Raw genomic sequence first — 18035 nt, forward strand, 5'->3', positions numbered from 1 at the left:
CTACTTTTTTGAACATTCTGTTAAAAATCGTGCAACATTTCAGCGCCCTGCTACTCATGCCAGGAATATAGTATATGCATTTGCTTAGTCTGTGTGGATAGAAAACACTCAGACGTTTATAAAACTGGTTAAATCACTGCTGTGGCTTTACCAGAACGGCATTTACATCGAAAAGCACAGGAAAAACTGATCACTGAAAATGGGAAAACATATCCATGCGCTACTTGAACCCATTGATAAAGGTGAACCACAATTAATTGACTGAGGTTGCAGTACCTACAGCTTCCACACGGTGTCTAGAGTCTTGTCATTTCCCTTCGAGTTTTCTCTTCAAACACATGCAGGGCACCGTATCTCCTATGGTCTAGGACCGGATATTTTCGTTGAGTTTCTAGCCGGACATTTTTCCAGACGGACAGCTAATGATCTTTACATCGCCTCCTGATGAATTTTATCGCTTATTAACGTTTACTAATACCTAAAGTTGCATTACAAACGTATTTCGAAGTGTTTTGTGAAAGTTTATCGTCGACTTTTTGAATTTAAAAAAATGACGTTACGTTTTGAAACGATGTTTTTTTCGTTTATCACACAGTCTACATATAACGATATCTAGGCTTTATATGGACCGATTTAATCGAAATAAAGACCCAAATAGTGTTTATGGGTTTGTGTAACGCCGAAATGCTAATTATTTTGTTTACGTCCCCTGTGGGTCTTTTGGGGTGTTACATGCTATCAGATAATAGCTTCTCATGCTTTCGCCGAAAAGCATTTTAAAAATCTGACTTGTTGCCTGGATTCACAACGAGTGTAGCTTTAATTCGATACCCTGCATGTGTATTTTAATGAACTTTTGAGTTTTAACTAATACTATTAGCATTTAGCGTAGCACATTTGCATTTCCAGAGCTCTAGTTGGGACGCAAGCGTCCCGAGTAGAAGCAAGAGGTTAACAAGTCCAATACAGGAAATGAAAAAAATATCTTGTTAATCGACCCATCGTTTCCGATTTTTACAATGTTTTACAGCGAAAACACAACATATATTTATGTTGGATCACCACCAAATCCCAAAAAACACACAGCCATGGTCACAAAAGCAGAATTGGAGATAATTAATCACTAACCTTTGATAATCTTCATCAGATGACACTCATATGACATCATGTTACACACTACATTTATGTTTTGTTCGATAATATACATATTTATATCCACAAATCTTGGTTTACATTGGTGCCATGTTCAGAAATGCCTCCAAAATATCTGGAGTAATTACAGAGAGCCACGTCATATAACAGAAATACTCATCAAAAACTTTGACGAAAGATACATGTTTTACATATAATTAAAGATACACTGGTTGTTAATGCAACCGGTGTGTCAGATTTTTAAAAAACGTTACGAAAAAAGATGGTGCTCAGAATTAAATCTATTTCTCCAACAGAGATACAAAATTGCATCATAAATATTCCCTTACCTTTGATCTTTCATCAGAATGCAGTGCAAGGAATCCTAATCGTTGCAATAAATCGTTGTTTTGTTCCATAATGTCCATTACTAGTGTCCAATAAGCTACTTTTGTTAGCACGTTTAGTTCACATGTCCAAAAGCTGGCGCTGGTCCAGGCGAACTCGGACGAAAACTTCTAAAAGTTATATTCCAGGTCGAATAAACTGGTCAAACTAAGTAGAGCTTCAATCTGCAGGATGCTAATTATCATATATATCCAATAACATTCCAACCGGAGCATTCGTTTTTGTCTACAAAGTAATGGAACGCAAGGCGGTATAATGACTACTGCGCGTAACCAGGAACTGGCATTCTGCCAGACCAGTGACTCAAAATAGCGGCCATCCGGTCCCACATCACACTAGAGGCTTCATTCCACGTTCTACTGACTGTTGACATCTAGTGGAATGCGTGGGAAGTGCGAACAGATCCATATCTTATTTGGATGTGAATAGGCGATGAGTTGAAAATCAACCAGCCCCAGAATTTCCACTTCCTGTTTGGAAGTTTGCCTGCCCTATGAGTTCTGTTATGCTCACAGACATAATTCAAACAGTTTTAGAAACTTCAGAGTGTTTTCTATCCAATAGTAATAATAATATGCATATATTATCATCTGGGACAGAGTAGGAGGCAGTTCACTATGGGCACGCAATTCATCCAAAGTGAAAATGCTGCCCCCTATCTTTAAAAGGTTAAATGTGAATTTGTAGAATTGATTTTCTCTGTAATGCATTTGAGCCAATCCGTTGTTGTGACAAGGTAGGGGTGGTATACAGAAGATATCCCCATTTGGCAAAATACCAAGTCCATATTATGGCAAGAACAGCTCAAATAAGCAAAGAGAAACGACAGTCCATCATTACTTTAAGACATGAAGGTCCGTCAATCGGGAAAATGTAAGTGCAGTCGGGAAAAACCATCAAACGCTATGATTAAACTGGCTCTGAGGATCGCCACAGGAAAGGAAGACCCAGAGTTACCTCTGCTGCAGAGGATAAGTTTGTTAGAGTTACCAGCCTCTGAAATTGCAGCCCAAATAAATGCTTCACAGAGTTCAAGTAACAGACACATCTCAACATCAACTGTTCAAAGGAAGCTGTGTGATTCAGGCCTTTATGGTTGAATTGCTGCAAAGAAACCACTATTAAAGGACACCAATGAGAAGAAACGACTTGCTTTGTCCAAGAAACACGGGCAATGGACATTAGACCAGTAGAAGTCTGTCCTTTGGGCTGCTGAGTCCAGATTTGTGATTTTTGGTTCCAACCCCCATGTCTTTGTGATGCGCAGAGTAGGTGAACGGATGATCTCCGCATGTGTGGTTCCCACCATGAAGTGTGGGGGCCCTTTGCTGGTAACACTGATTTATTTAGAATTCAAGGCACACTTACCAGTATGGCTACCGCAGCATTCTGCTGCGATAAGCCATCCCATCTGGTATGCGCTTAGTGGGACTATAATTTGCTTTTCAACAGGACAATGACGCAACACATCTCCAGGTTTAAGGGCTATTTGACCAAGAAAGAGAGGGATGGAGTGCTGCATCAGATGACCTGGCAACCCACAATCACACGACCTCAACCCAATTGAGATGGTTTGGACCGCAGAGTGAAGGAAAAGCAGCCTACAAGTTCTCAGCATGTGGGAACTCCTTCAAGACTGTTGGAAAAGCATTCCAGGTGAAGCTGATTAAGAGAATGCCAAGAGTGCAAAGCTGTCAAGGCGGCTGCTTTGAAGAATCTAAAGTTTATAAAATATATTTTGATTTAACACTTTTTGTTTTTAGTTACTACATGATTCCATGTGTTCATAGTTTTGATGTCTTTTCTGTTCTACAAAGTAGAAAATAGTAAAAGTAAAGCAAAACCCAAACTTTTGACTGGTACTGTACATAATTTAAATCATAAATCATTATCATTACCCTCTGTTGGGTTACAATAACAAAAGAGAATAAGAAAAACATTTGTGTAATTATACTATTCAATCCAGTGGCAGGAAAGACCCTGAGGTAATGAGCGCGAGAAGAAACATACAGTACTTGTTACATTTTCCTCTTAATTCTGCAGGGGTGGACCCAAAGTCAGTTCTCTGTGCCTTCTTCAAGCAAGGCCAATGCACCAAAGGAGACAAGTGCAAGTTCTCCCACGATTTGACACTCGAGAGGAAGTGTGAAAAACGGAGCCTCTACGTTGACAAGAGAGATGACGAGCTTGAGAAAGGTTAGTGTCTTCTAATCATTAGTGTTGTCAGCAGCGAATAAACAGCTGATATCTCTGCTGGGTTTTGTAGAGCTGACTATTTATCCTGTTTTGTATAGACACCATGGATAATTGGGATGAGAAGAAGTTGGAGGAGGTTGTGAACCAGAAGCACGGAGAAGCTGAAAAGAAAAAAGCTCTAAGCTCAAAAACTCAAATTGTATGTTTTGGCACATCACTCTAAAAGCTAAGATTCATCACTACTATACAGTGCATTCAGCAAATGTTCAGACCTCTTCCCTTTTTCCACGTTTTATGTTACAGCCTTATTCTAAAATGGATTTAAAAAACAAAAAAACCAAATCCTCCTCAATCTACCCCCATAATATCAAAGCGAATACTGTTTTTTCAATTTTACATAGGTTTTCAGACTCTTTACTATGAGACTTGAAATGGAGCTTGGGTGCATCCAGTTTCCATGGATCATCCTTAACATGATTCTACAACTTGATTGGAGTCCACCTGTGGTAAATGTAATTGATTGGATATGATTTGGAAAGGCACACACCTGTCTAAGGTCCCACAGTTGACGATGCATGTCAGAGCAAAAACCAAGCCATGAGGTCGAAGGAATTGTGAGAGAAACATGAGAAACAAGATTCTCTGGTCTGATGAAACCAGATTGAACTCTTTTGGCCTGAATGCCAAGCATAAAATCTGGAGGATACGTGGCACCATCCCTACGGTGAAGCGTGGGGGTGGCAGCACCATGCTGTCGGGATGTTTGTCAGCGGGAGGGACTGGGAGACTAGTCAGGATCGAGGCAAAGATGAACGGAGCAAAGTACAGAGAGGTCCTTGATGAAAACCTGCTCCAGAGCGCTCAGGACCTCTGACTGGGCTGAAGGTTCACCTTCCAACAAGACATCAACCCTAAGCACACAGCCAAGACGAGTGGCCTCGGGACACGTCTGAATAACCTTGAGTGGCCCAGCCAGAGTCCGGATTTGAACCCGATCGAACATCTCTGGAGAGACTTGAAAATACCTGAGATGATGATCTGCAGTGAAGAATAGGACAAATTCCCCAAATACAGGCATGCAAAGCTTGTAGCGTCATACCCAAGAAGACTAGAGGCTGTAATCGCTGCCGAAGGTGCTTCAACAAAGTACTGAGTAAAGGGTCTGAATACTTATGTAAATGTGATATTTCAGTTTATTTTCAATCAATTTGCAATTTGTGTATAGATTGAGGGGGGATTTTTTTTTTTTAATAAGGCTGTAACGTAACAAAATATGGAAAAAGTCAAGGGGTCTGAATACTTTCTGAATGCAATAGACTTACTTCTGCTTTTATCTTCTTGTAGGTTTGCAAGCATTTCCTTGATGCCATTGAAAACAACAAATATGGTTGGTTTTGGGTATGTCCTAGTGGAGCTGACACTTGTATGTACCGCCATGCATTGCCTGCTGGGTTTGTGCTCAAGAAAGACCAGAAGAAGGATGAAAAGGAAGATGAAATCTCAATGGAAGAGTTGATAGAGAATGAGGTAGATTTGACCACTTTCACTAAAATTCATGTTCCTACTTGAGATTTGTCTTATTATTATTTAGCCCATATTACTCTTCAAGCCACAATGTTTGTTTCAATCGGCAGCCCTGCTACTTTATCCACTCTGAAATACATAAAGAGCTATGGATGCCAGGACTGTCTGTCAACTCTGTTAATGTTTGAGATCACTCAGTGACCAACATATTTAAAAAAAAAAATCTAACTTCAATAACAGTGCTGAGATTAAGAAATGTTACAAAAAAATTACTTTGTCTGTCAGCGATCTGCCCTCGGACCAAATGTCACCAGGATAACTCTGGAGACTTTCTTGGCCTGGAAAAAGAGGAAAAGGCAAGAAAAAGTGGCCAAGGCAGAGCAAGACATTGAGAAAAAGAAGGCTGATTTCAAAGCTGGCAGGTCCTTTGGGGTGAGCTTTGATTTTGTTTTCTATCAGAGGATGTTGCTAAAGCTCGAAATAATCATGTATTTTGATTGCCGTATCACATCTTACAGATAACTGGAAAACATTTTAATACTAACACGTTGTTTTTGTTGTGTAGGTAAGCGGCCGTCAAGTATTTGAGTTCTGTCCTGATCTGGCTGATGATGACGATGAGGAGGCTGATGACATAAAATATGTTGAGGACAATGATGACGTTGAGGTAAGCCTGATAAACACATTTTTCAATAGGTATGCTGTGGGGATACTCAGGAAATCTTTACTGAAGTACCTTAATGTGTGTAGGTGCTACACCATATTTAATTATCATGAAGTGATACATATGTATGACATTGATACTGCCCCCCCCACAGGTTGAATATGTTCACGAGTTCCAGGATGTTGATCTAGCCAGGTTTGTTCCAAAGGAAGTTGACAACACCGGAATAACTGTTGCTGCAGTCGACAGATTCACAGCCAAATCAAAGCCAACAAAGGAAACGAATGGTGAGTGTTTGAAATTATTCTGCCAATAAAATTAATGGAAGCCACATCATCCTTGATCTCTTTTTTTCAAAGCATTTATTTCTATCCCAATGTGTTTTCCATAACATGCCTGTCTTTAAACCTCTTTCGATCACACAATTGGCCCTCAGCCTTTAAAGGGGCAATCCGAGAGACTTGTTTCTGTAAACAGTTGATAAACTCAAATTCGCAGACATACCTAATGATACAACGACTGACCCTCCTTTTGATCAAAATTATAGTTTTAAAGGGACAATCTGAAGTTGGTACATCCACTTTTGGATTTATAAATGAATGATATGTACCCATTGACTTCTGAAGAATAATACTTATAAATGCCTCATGAGCTTAGTTCAACTATCGTACCCTGTCAGAATCCAAAATATAAGCTTGTCTTTACTCCAATGTTTGTAAACAAAGTAAAACATGGTTAAAACCAGGGATTGTAATGGATTCCCCCCCCCCATCGTTTCATTTTGAATAGAAGCCACAAAATAGACCAGCAGAAGAAAGTTCTGAATCGGTTCAACCCCCAAAAAAGTAACTGTTTTATATAGTCTCTTAAGTATTTTTCCCTTTTCCCCCCATTTTTTTTAATTTTAGCTTTAAATGAACTTTAAATCAATATTAAATTACTTCACCAATCAGTGCGGATTGAGCAGGCAAGCTAGTTTACATTTATATTATTATATATCATTTTCACCTTTATTTAACCTTTTTGGGTTAGGGGTGGCATTTTCACTTCTGGATGAATAGCGTGCCCAGAGTGAACTGCCTCTACTCTGTCCCAGATGCTAATATATGCATATTATTATTAGTATTGGATCGAAAACACTGAAGTTTCTAAAACTGTTTGAATGATGTCTGTGAGTATAACAGCACATATGGCAGGTGAAAACCTGAGAAAAATCCAACCAGGAAGTGGGGCATCTGAGGTTTGTAGTTTTTCAAAGCTTGGCTGACCGAATACACATTGAGATATGGATGAGGTTGCACTTCCTAGGGCTTCCACTAGATGTCAACCGTCTTTAGAAACTGGTTTGAGGATTCTACTATAAAGGAGGGGCTCATGAGACCTGTGAGTCAGTGGTCTGGCAGAGAGCTTTGGTCTCATGACGCGCGCTCCCGACTGGATGAAGTGCTCGCACCTCATGAAGATGGATTACTGGGCTGAACACGATACCAACAAGTGGCTATTTGGACATACAGTGGGGCAAAAAAGTATTTAGTCAGCCACCAATTGTGCAAGTTCTCCCACTTAAAAAGATGAGCGAGGCCTGTAATTTTCATCATAGGTACACTTCAACTATGACAGACAAAATGAGAAATCACATTGTAGGATTTTTTATGTATTTATTTGCAAATTATGGTGGAAAATAAGTATTTGGTCAATAACAAAAGTTTATCTCAATACTTTGTTTTATACCCTTTGTTGGCAATGACAGAGGTCAAACGTTTTCTGTAAGTCTTCACAAGGTTTTCACACACTGCTGGTATTTTGGCCCATTCCTCCATGCAGATCTCCGCTAGAGCAGTGATGTTTTGGGGCTGTTGCTGGGCAACATGGACATTCAACTCCCTCCAAAGATTTTCTATGGGGTTGAGATCTGGAGACTGGCTAGGCCACTCCAGGACCTTGAAATGCTTCTTACGAAGCCACTCCTTCGTTGCCCGGGCGGTGTGTTTGGGATCATTGTCATGCTGAAGGACCCAGCCATGTTTCATCTTCAATGCCCTTGCTGATGGAAGGAGGTTTTCACTCAAAATCTCACGATACATGGCCCCATTCTTTCCTTTACACGGATCAGTCGTCCTGGTCCCTTTGCAGAAAAACAGCCCCAAAGCATGTTTCATGCTTTTATTTTGAAAAATGAGCCTGAACGTCAACATTGCGTCAGTGGTCAGCTGAAGTCTTTCAGTGTTTTGTGCGTAAAGGACAAATGCGGCAATTGTTTCTCTCTATCCTACTAAGAAGCCACCAGTCCCGGTTGATATATTATCGAATAGATATTTGAAAAACACCTTGAGGGTTGATTATAAACAACGTTTGCCATGTTTCTGTCGATATTATGGAGTTAATTTGGAACATTTTTTTGTAGTGACCGCAATTTCCGGTCGATTTCTCAGCCAAACGTGAAGAACAAACGGAGCTATTTTGCCTACAAAAATCATATTTTTGGAAAAAAGGAACATTTGCTATCTAACTGGGAGTCTCTGCTAGCTAGTCATAATGCTATGCCAGGCTATCGATAAACTTACACAAATGCTTGTCTTGCTTTGGCTGTAAAGCATATTCAAAATCTGAGATGACAGGGTGATTAACAAAAGGCTAAGCTGTGTTTCAATATATTTCACTGGTGATTTCATGAATAGTAATATTTTCTAGTAATATTTATGTCCGTTGCGTTACGCTAATTAGTGTCAGTTGATGATTACGCTCCCGGACCCGGGATGGGTAGTATCAAGAGGTTTTAACCAGGTAGGCCAGTTGAGAACAAGTTCTCATTTACAACTGCGACCTGGCCAAGATCGAGCAAAGCAGTGCGACACATAGTTACACATCGGATAAACAACCGTACAGTCAATAACACAATATAAAAATCTATGTACAGTGTGTGCAAATGTAGTAAGATTAGGGAGGTAAGGCAATAATTAGGCCATGGTGGCAAAATATTTACAATTGATCAATTCAACACTGGAGTGATAGATGTGCAGAAGATGAATGTGCAAGTAGAGATACTGGGTTGCAAAGGAGCAAAAACATAAATAACATGGAAATTAGGTAATTGGGTGAGCTATTTAGAGATGGGCTATGTACAGGTGCAATGATCGTTAGCTGCTCTGACAGCTGATGCTTAAATTTAGAGGGAGATATGTCTCCAGCTTCAGTGATTTTTGCAATTCGTTCAAGTCATTGGCAGCAGAGAACTGGAAGGAAAGGCGGCCAAAGGACGAGTTGGCTTTGGGGGTGACGACTGAAATATACCTGCTGGAGCGTGTGCTACGGGTGACTGCTGCTATAGTGACCAGTGAGCTGAGAGAAGGTGGGGCTTTACCTAGCGAATACTTATAGGTGACCTGGAGCCAGTGGGTTTGGCGACAAATATGTAGCAAGGGCCTGCCAATGAGAGCATACAGGTTGCAGCGGTGGGTAGTATATGGGGCTTTGTTGACAAAACGGATGGCACCGTGATCGACTGCTTCCAATTTGCTGAGTAGAGTGTTGGAGGCTGTTTTGTAAATGACATCGCCAAAGTCAAGGATTGGTAGGATAGTCAGTTTTACGGGGGTATGTTTGGCAGCATGAGTGAAGGATGCTTTGTTGAGAAATAGGAAGCCAATTCTAGATTTAATTTTGGATTGTAGATGTTTAATGTGAGTCTGGAAGGAGAGTTTACAGCCTAACCAGACACCTAGGTATTTGTAGTTGTCCACATATTCTAAGTCAGAACCGTCCAGAGTAGTGATGCTAGATGGGCGGGTGCGGGCACCGATCGGTTGAAGAGCATGCATTTAGTTTTGCTTGCATTTAACAGCAGTTGGTAGGCCACGAAGGAGAGTTGTATGACATTGAAGCTCATCTGGAGGTTAGTTAAGTGTCCAAAGAAGGGCCAGAAGTATATAAAATGGTGTCGTCTGCATAGAGGTGGATCAGACAATCACCAGCAAGAGCAACATTTTTTTTTTTTTTTTTTTTACCTTTATTTAACTAAGCAAGTCAGTTAACCTGTAGTGACGCCCAGCCCGTGAACGGGACCATTATCAACTGAAACTAATTAGCATAACGCAACGGACATAAATCTTCCTAGAAAATCTTCCTATTCATGAAAATCACAAGGGAAATATATTGGAACACAGCTTAGCCTTTTGTTAATCCTGTCATCTCAGATTTTCAAAATATGCTTTACAGCCAACGCTAGACACGCATTTGTGTAAGTTTATCATAGCCTAGCATAGCATTATGCCTTGCTAGCAGCAGGCAAACTTGTCACGGAAATCAGAAAAGCAATCAAATTTAATAGTTTACCTTTGAACTTCGGATGTTTTCACTCACGAGACTCCCAGGTGGACAGCCAAAGTTCATTTTTTCCCAAAATATTATTTTTGTAGGCGTAATTTTTGTAGTTCCTCATGTTTGGCTGAGAAATCGCCCGGAAATTGCGGCCACCACAAAGCCGAAAAATATTCAAAATTAGCTCCATAATATCGACAGAAACATGGAAAACGTGGTTTAGAATCCATCCTCAAGGTGTTTTTCTAATATCTATTCGATAATATATCTGTCGGGACAGTTCCTTTTTCTCTAGGACCGATTGGAGTAATGGCTACCTCTGCACTTTTCGTGAGAATCTCTCCCGGAGCCACCATGTGACCACTTACGCAATGTGCCCCCATACGGCTATTCTTTAACAGAAATGCGTAAAACTACGTTAGAATGCGGTAGACACCTTGGGGAATACGTAGAAAGCTCGTTGATGGTACATTCACAGCCATTTAGGGAGTCATTGGAACGCAGCGCTTTCAAAACCTGGGGTACTTCCGGATTGGATTTTTCTCAGGCTTTCGCCTGCAACATCATTTCTGTTATGCGCACAGACAATATCTTTACAGTTTTAGAAATGTTAGTGTTTTCTATCCAAAGCTGTCAATTATATGCATATTCTAGCATCTTTTCCTGACAAAATATCCCGTTTAAAACTGGAATCTTTTTTTCTTCCAAAAATGAAAATACTGCCCCCTAACACCAAGAGGTTAAGAACAAATTCTTATTTTCAATGACGGCCTAGGAACAGTGTGTTAACTGCCTGTTCAGGGGCAAAACGACAGATTTGTACCTTGTCAGCTCGGGGGTTTGAACTTGCAACCTTCTGGTTCCTAGTCCAACGCTCTAACCACTAGGCTACCCTGCCGCCCCAGACATCATTGATGTATACAGAGAAAATAGTCGGCCCGAGAATTTAACCCTGCGGCACCCCCATTGAGACTATAAACTATCAAAATAAAGTTGCGCACTCCATGTGTAGTCTTCCAGCAATTTAATGGGTATTTACCAGTGTTTCGGCATCATTGTGCCTTCTTCAGGTTAATGTAATAAATACTTGAACCAGGTTATGTCGAACCACAGTGCAGTTAGTGTAACCAATGACAGTAGTGAGGGGTGTGTCATAATGATTAAGTCAATTACAATTAATTAGTCAAACTGTTTTTTAAAAAAGTATATGGCATATAAAATAGATTATGCTATTATCATATAGAAACATGATGGAATATTGTACATCATATTAGTATCCACATACATTATTGTTTTATTCAATTTCACATAATTTCTTATTTCATTTTTATTACATGTAATCTTTTGGTTCAAACGTAATATATAATAAACATCAACAGGGGGAACGGAACATATTAGGTGTGCGCTAATAAGCTGTAAAAATAATAACTCCCATAGAGACTGCCAGAGGTCCGGACAACAGGCCCTCCGATTTGACACACTGAACTCTGTCTGAGAAGTAGTTGGTGAACCAGGCGAGACAGTCATTTGAGAATCCAAGGCTGTTGAGTCTGCCGATAAGAATGTGGTGATTGACAGAGTCGAAAGCCTTGGCCAGGTCAATGAATACAGCTTCACAGTAATGTCTCTCGTCGATGGCGGTTATATTGTTTAAGACCTTCAGCGTGGGCTGAGGCGCACCCATGAAGCCAGATTGCATTGCAGAGAAGGTACGGTGGGATTCGAAATGGTCGTTAATCTGTTTATTAACTTGGCTTTCGAAGACTTTAGAAAGACAGGGTAGGATAGATATAGGTCTTTAACTGTTTGGGTCTAGAGTGTCACCCCCTTTGAAGAGGGGGGTGACCGCGGCAGCTTTCCAATCTTTAGGGATCTCCGATGATACGAAAGAGGTTGAACAGGCTAGTAATAGGGGTTGCAACAATTATGGAGGATAATTTTAGCAGGAGAGGGTCCAGATTGTCTAGCCCAGCTAATTTGTAGGGGTCCATATTTTGCAGCTCTTTCAGAACATCAGCTATCTGGATTTGGGTGACGGAAAAATGGGGGAGGCTTGGGCAAGTTGCTGTGGGGGGTGCAGAGCTGTTGACCGGGATAGCCAGGTGGAAAGCATGGCCAGCCGTAGAAAAATGCTTATTGAAATTCTCGATTATCTTAGATTTATCGGTAGTGACTGTTTCCTAGCCTCAGTGCAGTGGGCAGCTGGGAGGAGGTGCTCTTATTCTCCATGGACTTTACAGTGTCCCGCACTTTTTGGAGTTTGTGCTACAGGATGCAAATTTCTGTTAGGAAAGCAAAGGCTAGCTTTTTCAAACTGCCTGTGCACATTGGTTCCTAACTTCCCAGAAAAGTTGCATATCGCAGGGGCTATTTCATGCTAATGCAGTACGCCACAGGATGTTTTTGTGCTGGTCAAGGGCAGGTCTGGAGTGAACGAAGGGCTATATCTGTTCTTGAATGGGGCATGCTTATTTAAGATGGTGAGGAAAGCACTTTTAAAGAATAACCAGGCATCCTCTACTGACGGAATGAGGTCAATATGCTTCCAGGTCGATTAGAAAGGCCTGCTTACTGAAGTGTTTTAGGGAGCGTTTGACAGTGATGAGGGGTGATTGTTTGACCGCGGACCCATTACGGACGTCAGTTAATTCACATATGGTGTCCAGGACACAGTTAGGGGCTGAGGGGGGTCTATAACAAGCGGCAACAGTGAGAGAGTTATTTCTGGAAAGGTGGGTTTTTAAAAGTAAAAGCTTGAACTGTTTGGGTACAGACCTGGATAGCATGACATACCTCTGCAGGCTGTCGCTGCAGTAGATTGCAACTCCACCCCCTTTGGCAGTTCTATCTTGGTGGAAAATGTTGTAGTTGGGGATGGAAATGTCAGAATTTTTGGTTGCCTTCCTAAGCCAGGATTCAGACATGACTAGGACATCAGGTTTAGCAGAGTGTGCTAAAGCAGTGTATAAAACAAACTTAGGGAGGAGGCTTCTGATGTTAACATGCATGAAACCAAGGCTTTTGCGGTTACAGAAGTCAACAAATGATAGCGCCAGGGGAATAGGAGTGGAACTAGAGGCAACAGGGCCTGGATTAACCTTTACATCACCAGAGTAACAGAGGAGGAGTAGGATATGGGTACGACTCAAGGCTATAAGAACTGGTCGTCTAGTGCATCACATGCGTGATGAACAGACAAGTGTAGCCTATGGCAGAAGAAGTGTGAAGCCTGAAGAGCAGGCTTGAAGCACTTGGCATCTTGTTATGACATGCATTATCTCAATTGGGTCCACAGAATTATACCTAGGAGGAGCAGCTTCTATGAAGGGACTTTGAATGTCCTTTTGAGCTAGCTAACAACTTGTGTGTGCAGAGCGTCACCAGAATTAAAAACATGTTTAACCTTTTTTTTTATAATGAATAAATCCAATTTGAAACGTGATAACTAGGCCTATAGTAATCCTTAACTTCTTACGACTGAAATCTCGTTAACGGGATCGATTTGACAACAGCCAGTGGAAGTGCAGGGCGCCAAATCCAAACGTCAAAAATATCATAATTAAAATTCCTCAAAAATACAAGTATAATACACCATTTTAAAGATAAATTTTTTGTTACCACAGTGTCCGATTTCAAAAAGGCTTTACGACGAAAGCATACCATGCGATTATGTTAGATCAGCGCCTAGTCACAGAAAAACACAGCCATTTTTCCAGCCAAAGAGAGGAGTCACAAAAAGCAGAAATAGAGAAAATGAATCATTAAACTTTGATCTTCATCAGATGACACTCACAGGACTTCATGTTACACAATACATGTATGTTTTGTTCGATAAAGGTCATATTTATATCCAAAAATCTCAGTTTACATTGGTGCGTTATGTTCAGTAATGTTTTGCTTACAAAACATCCGGTGATTTTGCAGAGAGCCACATCAATTTACAGAAATACTCACCATAAATGTTGATGAAAATACAAGTGTTATACATGGAATTAAAGATATACTTCTCCTTAATGCAACCACTGTGTAAGATTTCAAAAAAGCTTTACGGAAAAAGCACACCATGCAGTAATCTGAGAACAGCGCTCAGGCACCAAACAAGCCATACAGATACCCGCCATGTTGTGGGGTCAACAGAAGTCAGAAATAGCATTATAAATATTCACTTTGATCATCTTCATCAGAATACACTCCCAGGAATCCCAGTCCCAAAATAAATGTTTGTTTTGTTCGATAAAGTCCATAATTTATGTCCAAATACATCCTTTTTGTTCACGTTTAGTTCACAAATCCAAATTCATGAGGCGCAGGCACTTAGTCCAGACGAAAAGCAAAAAAGGGTATATTACAGTTCGTAGAAACATGTCAAACGGTATATAGAATCAATCTTTAGGATGTTTTTAACATAACTCTTCAATAATGTTTCAACCGGACAATTCCTTTGTCTTTCGAAATGAAAAGTATCATGATTTAGCTCATGGCATTCTACCAGACCTCTTAGTCAAACAGCTCTTATTCACTCCCCCTTTACAGTAGAAGCCTGAAACAAGGTTCTAAAGATTGTTGACATATAGTGGAAGCCTTGGGAAGTGCAATCGGACCAAATTTACACTATCTTGGATAGGCAAAGACGTGCATACCTACCAACCTCAGATTTCCCACTTCCTGGTTGGATTTTTTCTTAGGTTTTTGCCTACCATATGAGTTCTGTTATACTCAGACACCATTCAAACAGTTTTAGAAACTTCAGAGTGTTTTCAATCCAAATCTACTAATAATATGCGTATCTTAGCTTCTGGGCCTGAGCAGCAGGCAGTTTACTCTGGGCACCTTATTCATCCAAGCCACTCAATACTGCCCCCCAGCCATAAGAAGTCAAGTAACATTCTAAAAGTGAATCCATTCTTTTGCTAATAAAAACCTCTCTGATCTTATCACTGTTTTAACATCAGTACAGTACCCTATACTTGGGAAGGGCAGGGAGCCTGCACACACACTGACATATTTTCAGCTTGTGGGACTAGAAATAAATGCCTGGAATGAAAAATAATGTTAACTTATTTCCATGCTTTTAAAATAACCGTTCTGTTCCCGCAACAATATGGATCACTTTCGTTCCCGGTTACATTTCTGTTCGTTGAAAAATGTTTTCGGTTCTGTTCCCTGAACCGGTTCCAACCCCTGGTTAAAACTATAATTTTGATATCATGGATGGTCAGTCCTTGCATCCATTAGCGCTGTATGAATTTGAGTGAATTCCAGCCACATCCCATAGCTTTTTACCAAATTGGACAGGGAGAACGCTTCGTTTCAACTGAGGATTTCCCCTTTAATCTATACAGTGTTTGTAAGCAATGTAATTGTAAACAATTGAGTAAAACAAGCTTATATTGTGGGTTCTGATGGGGTATGACAGTTGAACTAACTATCATACCCCACCATGAGGAATTTATAAGTTATATTCTTCAGGAATCAATGGCTATATTAAAAGTCCAAAAAGATACATTCTAATCCCAGGTGCCCCTTGCACAAAGTTGAATGACTCCCTTGCCACGTCACCTGCCATTACAATTCCGTTCATGGGTCACAGCACAGATGCTGATGCCTTTGACTGAGGAGATGTGATGTTCTGAACCTGTGCCTTGCACCATCTCCCAGATGACCAGCTGAACGGTGCTTGCGGAGGTGTGGAGGAGAACGGGCACGATGGGGAAGACGAGACTCTCGACGACAAGGAAGCAGAGCCCGTGCCTGTGGACGAGAACCTTTTCACCGGCGAGGACCTGGACGAACTGGATGAGGAACTCAACACACTGGACCTGGATGACTGACAATGATGACTTCTAGTAGAACAGTGCCTCATGGACTATGAATAAGAGATGTCTAAAACAGATTCACAATAAAACATCCTGATGCTCACATCTTGTTGCTGCTGCTGTTTCTTTTCCCCCTCAGTGGTCCTGATTGTGAAAAGAGTGAAAAGGATTTGAGAGGGGGTACATCTTGAATCGAGTTCATGTGAAATCACCAGTTCTTTCTGGCTGTCCTGAATCCTGTATATTGATTTTGGGTTCTATCTAATAAACATCCTCCTGACTTGTATTATTAGACCATACCATGACAGATTGTGCAACTCCTTTTGAGCAGGTACAACAGGGACGTAGGGTTGTAGTGTAAAAAACTGATTGAATAGCAGATTAAAAGAAATTCCATATTCATGCAATTATTTTACACTTTTGGGATCTACATATATTGAGTTTTACAGAATAAAGACCCATGACCTAGAGACCATGAGGAATACATCCTGGGCCTGGTTTCCTGACAGCGATGGAATTTAAGGTTTGAGTGTTTTTAACGATGCGTCTTTCCTACAAAGACAGACAATGTTACATGCATTTGCCAAACACCACGCAAAGAGAATGTTCACTAAGTGTGCCGATATTGATAGGAGCTAAAGAAAGGCAAACATTGCTCTCAGGTCAGCTTTTTCCATTCATCTTACCTTAACATTAGAATTATTCCACAATACTGACAATTAATCAGAAAGATCTCACCAAGGAATGCAAATATTGAGGCAACTTATTCTAATGCTTACCCTATAATACACTAAATAAAGATTTGGCACTTTGCACACATGAAATATTGAGGCATTACAGACATCCTACAATTAGCAAAATAGAACATTGTTGAATGAACATGACATTTATAAAGTATTCTGACCCCTTGACTTTTTCCACATTCCATTACGTTACAGCGTTATTCTAAAATGGATTACATTATTTTTTTCCCCTCAATGACAAAGCATAAACTTTTTGTTTTATTTTAGCAAATGTATTTAACTTATGCCATTTATATAAGTATTCAGACCCTTTACCACTTTGTTGAAGCACCTTTTGCAACGATACAGCCTCGAGTCTTGAGTATGACATGACAAGTTTGGCACACCTGTATTTGGGGAGTTTCTCCCATTCTCTGAAGATCCTCTCAAGCTGTCAGGTTGGATGGAGAGTGTCGCTGCACAGCTATTTTCAGGTCTCCAGACATGTTCGATCGGGTTCAAGTCCGGCCTCTGGCTGGGCCACTCAAGGACATTGAGATTTGTCCCGAAGCCACTCCTTCCTTCACCCCAGTCTGAGGTCCTAAGTGCTCTGGAACAGATTTTCATCAATGGTCTCTGTACTTTGCTCTGTTCATCTTCAACCCATTCTTGACTAGTCTCCAAGGCCCTGCCACTGAAAAACATCCCGACCGCATGATGCTACCACCACCATGCTTTATCTTGTTAAGCCTATGGGTTCCCCTACAGGAACTACACCCCCCCTTTCAGCTGAAACGGTGGCGCAGGGAATGCAAAAATATTATTCGAAATATTTAACCTCCACACATTAACAAGTCCAATACCTCAAATGAAAGAAACACCGTGTTCATGTACCCAGCGTGTCAGATTTTTAAAATGTTTTACGGCGAAAACACAGCATATATTTATGTTAGACCACCACCAAAACAAAGAAAAAACGTAGCCATTTTGTTCCACAAAAGATAAAATGACAAAAGCAGGATTAAAAAAAAAATCATTCACTAACCTCTTGAAAATCTTCATCAGATGACAGTCATATGACATGTTACACAGTACATTTATGTTTTGTTCAATAATATGCATTTTATATCCATAAATCTCGGTTTACATTGACGCCATGTTCAGAAAATTCTCCAAAATGTCCGGAGGAATTATAGAAAGCTACGCCAGATAACAGAAATACTCATAAACTTTGACTAAATATACATGTTCTACATA

The 18035-nt window shown here is 40.5% G+C and overlaps 1 protein-coding gene across 2 annotated transcripts in view; it reads left to right on the forward strand.

The window, feature by feature from the left end:
• LOC115130449 (zinc finger CCCH domain-containing protein 15-like) overlaps nt 1–16342 on the forward strand; it is a 38385-nt gene extending 22043 nt beyond the window's left edge. The window contains exons 1-8 of one of the 2 annotated variants that reach the window (XM_065019568.1): nt 3026–3195; nt 3583–3735; nt 3834–3934; nt 5080–5262; nt 5545–5691; nt 5825–5926; nt 6078–6210; nt 15899–16342. In XM_065019568.1, coding sequence (XP_064875640.1) covers nt 3156–3195; nt 3583–3735; nt 3834–3934; nt 5080–5262; nt 5545–5691; nt 5825–5926; nt 6078–6210; nt 15899–16071 — 1032 coding nt within the window. In that variant the 5' untranslated portion in view covers nt 3026–3155 and the 3' untranslated portion in view covers nt 16072–16342. Of the gene's footprint in view, nt 1–3025; nt 3196–3582; nt 3736–3833; nt 3935–5079; nt 5263–5544; nt 5692–5824; nt 5927–6077; nt 6211–15898 lie in introns of those variants that run through there. The other variant, XM_029661614.2, reaches the window with a different exon arrangement.
• Nucleotides 16343–18035: the final 1693 nt, after the last annotated feature.

The sequence above is a fragment of the Oncorhynchus nerka genome, linkage group LG6 (genome assembly GCF_034236695.1).
Source record: "Oncorhynchus nerka isolate Pitt River linkage group LG6, Oner_Uvic_2.0, whole genome shotgun sequence".
In the NCBI taxonomy this organism is placed as follows: Eukaryota; Metazoa; Chordata; class Actinopteri; order Salmoniformes; family Salmonidae; genus Oncorhynchus; species Oncorhynchus nerka.